Below are 6,000 nucleotides of genomic sequence, written 5' to 3'. Positions count from 1 at the left end.
AGGCGAGGCTAAAGACCAGACGGGAGAGGTGGTCCTCGACCCCTCGGCCCTTAGCCGCGGCCTGGTTCGGAGGTAATCTGTCTGGAGCCTCGCGATGGTGTGTTGGAGGCAACAGCGAAGGCCAGACGGGAGAGGTGGTCTTTGACCCCCTCGACCCTTAGCCGCAGCCTAGCTCCGGAGGTAATCTGCTCGGAGCCTGGCGACGATGTGTCAAAGGTAATCCACTCGAAGCCTGGCGACGGCGTGTCAGAGCCTTGACCTCAAAGCTAGAGTTGATGAAGGCCAGCACGACGGAGGAAGACCCGCCCGGCATGTTAAGGTCGATGCCACAAGAAGAAGAGGCAAGACATCATCGCATTGGAAGATTCCAGAGCCAGTTCGGCCATGTCAAAGGAGGCTCCGGTGGCTTGCACTGGAATGGAGCGAGCGGCCTCAGCCCTCGGAGGAGACAGTAGGGTGTACTCAAGAGAGTACAACTAAATGCACTCCTCCGGATTCTCCTCCTCCTCGGAGGAAGATACCACCACCGCTGGAGCATTGAAGAGAGAAGCAGCACCACAGCGTGCTGCCATTGTTGGTGATGGTCCGGAGTCAACCGTTGTCGTGTTAGGAGCCACTGTCGTGAAGGATCTCAAGCCGTTGGCCGGTGCTAGAAACGCCCGAACTCCAAAAGAGTAGGGCGGCATGGGTAGCGAGGTCGGTGGCAATGAGAGCGGTGGCCAGACGATAGGCGAGGCTGCTACATGTGTTGCGGCCCGTGGAGGACTGTTGTGGTGGTCAGAACCACGACGAGCAGCACCGTGGCATGGATGACAGCGTGGTCGACGATGGCAAGGACGATGCGGCAGGACAACGACGACGATGTACGTAGATGCAAGTATGCCATGAATTGGGCAAAACAGGTTCGCCGTGGTGTGTTCACTGTCTGACAGAGGCCTTCGTACCTTTTTGTTAGCATTTGTTGTCTGGTCAGATGGCGTCTTTCTTCTTACGAATGCTTAGTGATGAACTACATATCTGATAATGTGTTTGAAATGTAGATGTAGTAGATCGAGTAGAGAATCAGAGTAAACAGTAGAATCAAGAACTTATCTTAGTGATTAATGTGTTTACCAACGAAGCATCTGTTGGTGCGGTTGGTTGCCTCTCAACGGTGTCCTTCCGATTACTAACTGCTAATGGTAATTAGATTACTAATAATAGATCACATGCTTATAAAGTAAAGGGCATCTGTTCGCAAAACAGATGACCTACACCCTTGCGCTTACCAACGAAATCTCCTTTTCCGAAACATCAGCCAAGCCGCAAATCGCTTACTTTATATTTGAAAGACGCATTGATCCTGATCTGGGTAAGTAAAACACAGCTTTACACTACTAACACCTCAAGCTGATCCCACGGACCTCAGCCGTCGTAATGCCGGCGTTATTACTCACTGCTCTGCTCACTCATTATCACTCGCTAGACCCTTAACATTTACAACGCGAACTGATGGCTAAGAACTGTGACCGAGTACTAACCAATGGTTCATCGGGCCGCGATTTCGCCGCTGCCGTCGACGGATACGCTATCGCCGGAGTAGTCGGCGAAGTGCTCGTCCGCCTTGGACAGCGTGTAGGCCACGTCCACCATGCTGGGGCGCTTGGACGGGTCCCTGTGCAGGCACGCCCTCGCCACGCCCACCACGCTCGCCACGCTTCCCGGCGGGCACGTCTGCTCCGCGAGCGCCGGGTCCATCCACGCCGCCACTCGGGCCTCCAGCCTCTCGTCCCGGCCGCGGAACACCCTGTCGTCCGCGTCCGCCCACAGCGGCTCGCCGTTCTCGCCGGCGGCCTCGCGCCCAGACACCAGCTCGAGAAGGACGACGCCGTAGGCGTACACGTCCATCTTGGTGGTGACGAGGCCGTCGGCAAGGTACTCGGGCGCGATGTACCCCTGCGTGCCGACGATATGGGTGGTGACGGCGTTGTGGCCCGTCTTGGCGAGGCCGAAGTTGGCGATCTTGGCGCGCATGCGAGCGTCCAGGAGGACGTTGCTGCTCTTGATGTCCTTGTGCACCACGCGCGGCCAGGTGTGCTCGTGGATGTACTGGAGGCCGTGGGCGAGGTCCAGCGCGATGTGGAGGCGCGTGCGCCAGTCCAGCCGCCGGGCGCGGTCGCGGTCCAGCAGCCACAGGTCCAGCGAGCCGTTCTCCACGTACTCGTACACCAGGAAGCAGTCGCCCGTCTCCGAGTTAATGCAGAACCCCTCCAGCTTCACCAGGTTGCTGTGGTTAACCTGAAAAAAAAAATATACGTTGCAAAAATCAAAATCATGCCATGTCTAGCTACTGCAAACGACCCTCATCATTCATACTACAGAAAACAGGCAAATGCTCTTTGATTTTTTTCGATTCTGCGTCGTACTACAAATTACAGTTTGGTTGGTAATGTGATTAATTGCGCGTTGTTAGTATGGTCAATTTATCCTAGTCACGTACTCCTACAAGTTGCACAACGATTTCGCAAGTTGTCATGGGTTGTCGACTGCCGAGTTGGTGAGTGGTGAGGCGGATGTGGAATTCAAAGACCCAGTCAATGTCCCCACGTGTCACCTGTCATGACAACAGGCTTCGTTGAAAAACAACGAGCGGTTCAATGTCGTACATCAGCACGCAAAGACTCATGTACGTAGTGATGTAGCCATGTACGTACGTGGCGATATTTAGTTGCGCATGTGATCGGGCCGGAGACTAGCAAAGGCACATTACCAAGTCAAGTGCACTCAGTCTTGGAGTCCTCTGTCTAGTTGCTCTAGCACGCACAAGATTCCGATGTCACCACCTTAACATTAGATGTGCACACTCTCGGCACCATCACACGGCATACGCTGCCCCTGCACCGTACGCCTACGGTTCGTTGGTTCATTATGAACAAAGAGAGATGGGACACTCTCTAACAAGAAAATGGGAGTTAAAAACAAGTATTGTGTATCGTGGTTGCCTCATCTACGTTTGGATGTCCTTGTACTTTTCTAAGGCTCCTGAGATCCGTTGGTGACACTACCAAGTGCTGGGCCGGCACAACAGTCTCAAGGCATCTCATGAAACCAGCAGAGCGATAGATCATAGATCCATCAATGAATTTCCTAAACCCACTGCTAGCATCAATAATTTGGCTTATGTATTTAACCAACCAAAAGAGAGATGGTCCTTCCCTCAAAAGCTGACGTCCACGTCAGTAGCAAGATTGCAAACCAATGACAAAGAAAGAGGTTCAGACACAAACATGACTCTAAAATACTCTACCACTACTTCTGTTGGTTGTTGGTAAGGGTCTGTTTAATTGAGCTGATGCCTTCGATTTTTAGGTTGATGAAATGCTATTTTCTGCCTTTTGGTTTTTGATAGATGGCTTTCTATTATTAATTTTTATAATAAATTTTTAATTTCTTAGCACGCTAAAAATAAAAAAACTCTACCCAATTTGCTTCCCAGCTTTTATTCATTACTTCATAAGCCAACTTTTCAACTTTGAAAAGCCAGCTCAACGGCCAACAATCATTTCATCTGGAACTACTGCGATCATTTCATCTGGAACAAATAGAATCGTAGAAGTGCGTGCTTTATTTGTTCAAAAGTAGAAGTGCGTCGAATGGAGTGCTATTGTGTAATATCAGCGTTCTTTAAAATCATTCTGTCCCAATCAAAGACTGCAAATTGTAATGGTCAAAGCAATAGAGCAGCAATTATTGGTTTCTTTGTTCTGCAGTAAATTAGTTTGAAAGTAAATTTTCATTCCGAGGTCTGACAGTACTGGAACAAGCAATTCAGGTATGGAGAAAAGGACCGCACCTTTTGCAGGATCTTGAGCTCCTCGCAGGCGTCCCACTTCATCTTCTTAACGGCGAACACCTCGCCGTCGATGGTCGCCTTGTACACGCTGCCCTGGATGAGGTGCGCATCGTCGAATCCCCCCGTGCAGCGCTCCAGCTCCTCGATCTTGAACACCCTGTACTTGTCCAGCCACTCGGATATGTCGCTGACCAAGAACCTATCCCCGCCGCCGGCGCGGCCGGACGCGCTCTTGGCAAACCTGCCGCCCTCGATGCCGCCGCCGCTCACCACCGGATCCCCCCGCCGCCCCTTCGCCTTGAGGCGTCTCCACAGGCAGGCCAGCAGCAGCATCTGCAGCAGCCAAAGCGCACCGATGACGCCCAGCCCGACGGCCAGCCCTGTGACCACCCCGTTCCGGTCGTTGCTCACAACGGTCGCGGCGGGAGACGCGGACGGAGGCGGGGACGCTGGCGTCGTGGAGACGTTGTTTCGGAGCACGATTGGCGGCAGCCACTGCGGCACCTGCCGGCGGAGCGGCACGAGTATCTCCGAGAACAGCTGCGTGCCCTGCTCGGGTCCGTTGAGGGAGACGAGCGACTGGGCGTCGACGGCGAAGGCGGAGGCGATGGACGAGTAGGTGTCGCCCTGCTGTATGACGTAGGTGACAAGCGCGGTGGTTGCGTTGTCGGCGGCGGCCGGGCACTGGCAGAAGATTGGGAACGTGACCATGACGCCGACATCGAGGTTGGTGGGCACCAGCGTGGGGTTGACGCGCTCCACGGCCTGGTACTGCGTGAGGTTCTGCAGCTTGGTGGTGGAGACGATCCAGTACGTGTCCCCCGGGTTGATCTGGTACTGCGTGGGCGCGTAGGAGTTGGGGGATCCGGAGGGGCAGCCGCACTGGAGCGGCACGAGCAGCGGCTGCCCCGCGGCCGGCGAAGCCGTGGTTGACAGGTTGTTGGCGTGCGCGACCATGAAGCGGCTGAGGCCGAAGAGGTCCCCCACGGCCGCGAGGTCGAGCGGCACGCCCGCGAACCCCGCGCGGTAGAGCGCGTAGGCCTGGCACGGGTACGAGCGGTTCGCAGAGCAGTTGAACCCCTCCACGGACGCCGGCGCGGCCACGGGCGTGGTCGCGTTCTGCGACCGCGCCGGGGCGGGGAGCGCGCACAGGCGGCACAGCAGCAGCGCGGCCAGCGCCAGCAACCGCGGCGGCCCCATGGCTCAAGCTGTGGATAGGCTCTCGGGTTGGTGGCCAGCAAGTCGCAAATTGATGTGGGTTTTGTTGGGCAGACCGAGGGCCTTTTTGAAAAAGTTAAAAAAAAATCTATCCAAACGGGATGATATATGTGCGATGGAACCGGGCATCCTCTAACTTTGCTAATCAAATATACAAGAACAGTATTATAAACTACAATACAAATATTGTAGAGGTACTACAGCGCTAAATCTATACGGTCTATTTTCAATCTAACTGATCGGGGCAAAGACATGTTACTGTTTGCCTCTGCTTTTGCTGGGCAAAGTAAGAGAAGCCGGTTCATGCGCGATGGTGGCACACTGCGTGTGGATTCGGCTCTTGTCGCTAGCGGTGGATTCGTCAAGGGCTCCTCTTGCTCGTCGGGACCTTCGCCCCGGCCCGACTCTTGACTCGTGCGGGGCCGTTGGGGGCCGGGGCACGTGAAATTTCCTCGTTTCTGTAGGCGTATCGCGAGGACTTGCGCATTTTCTCCCACTCCGGTCGCAGTTGCGAACGATCGTTGCGTGGTTTTAGTGGTTACTTTTCCAAGTTGCGTTTGGACTAGCAACAGATTGGCCCGACTCCGTGAAATGTTCCAATGTTTCTTACCACCTACGAGATTGGACTTGGTCTGTTGGTGAGAAACCGAGAACTACAAATGTGTGTAACCGCTTCAGTTGGCATGCGGACTAGGTAAATGTTTATGCGTGGTGTCTCTTTCACTCCGGTCCGAACTCAGAAAATTGGCGATTGGTTGAGTATCACTGCGACAAATTTGAAGCGTCAAATTTCCCGACGTAGAAGAGAAGTTCTGCAGGTGACACCACAATCATCGCCTTCATTTAGGTGCTCCACGACTGTATGGTGAAGAAAATTAAGACCGTGTCACCCCCCTCAGTTCGCAGTATCGTCTTGTGGAATTGATTTGTTTGATTCTGTATTCAAATAT

The 6,000-nt window shown here is 53.9% G+C and overlaps 1 protein-coding gene across 1 annotated transcript; it reads right to left on the bottom strand.

Annotated features, from left to right (window-relative positions):
* Nucleotides 1-1,293: 1,293 nt before the first annotated feature.
* Nucleotides 1,294-5,102, bottom strand: LOC133919514 (serine/threonine receptor-like kinase NFP). The gene is made up of 2 exons (XM_062363931.1): nt 3,833-5,102; nt 1,294-2,277 (listed from the first exon to the last, which is right to left on the bottom strand). The coding sequence occupies exons 1-2, from the start codon at nt 5,030-5,032 to the stop codon at nt 1,528-1,530; spliced, it is 1,950 nt and encodes a 649-aa protein (XP_062219915.1). The 5' UTR covers nt 5,033-5,102; the 3' UTR covers nt 1,294-1,527.
* Nucleotides 5,103-6,000: the final 898 nt, after the last annotated feature.

The sequence above is a fragment of the Phragmites australis genome, chromosome 5 (genome assembly GCF_958298935.1).
Source record: "Phragmites australis chromosome 5, lpPhrAust1.1, whole genome shotgun sequence".
NCBI classification, from domain to species: Eukaryota; Viridiplantae; Streptophyta; class Magnoliopsida; order Poales; family Poaceae; genus Phragmites; species Phragmites australis.
Note: the sequence above shows the minus strand (reverse complement) of the source record. Positions and strands in the feature narration are given on the sequence as shown.

What these genes read in the sequence shown, in the direction of transcription:
- LOC133919514 (XM_062363931.1), bottom strand. Translation starts at nt 5,032, where the DNA reads ATGGGGCCGCCGCGGTTGCTGGCGCTGGCCGCGCTGCTGCTGTGCCGC. An exon ending in AGCTCAAGATCCTGCAAAAG is followed by an intron (nt 2,278 to 3,832) that starts GTGCGGTCCTTT and finishes TTTTTTTTTCAG; the next exon opens with GTTAACCACAGCAACCTGGT.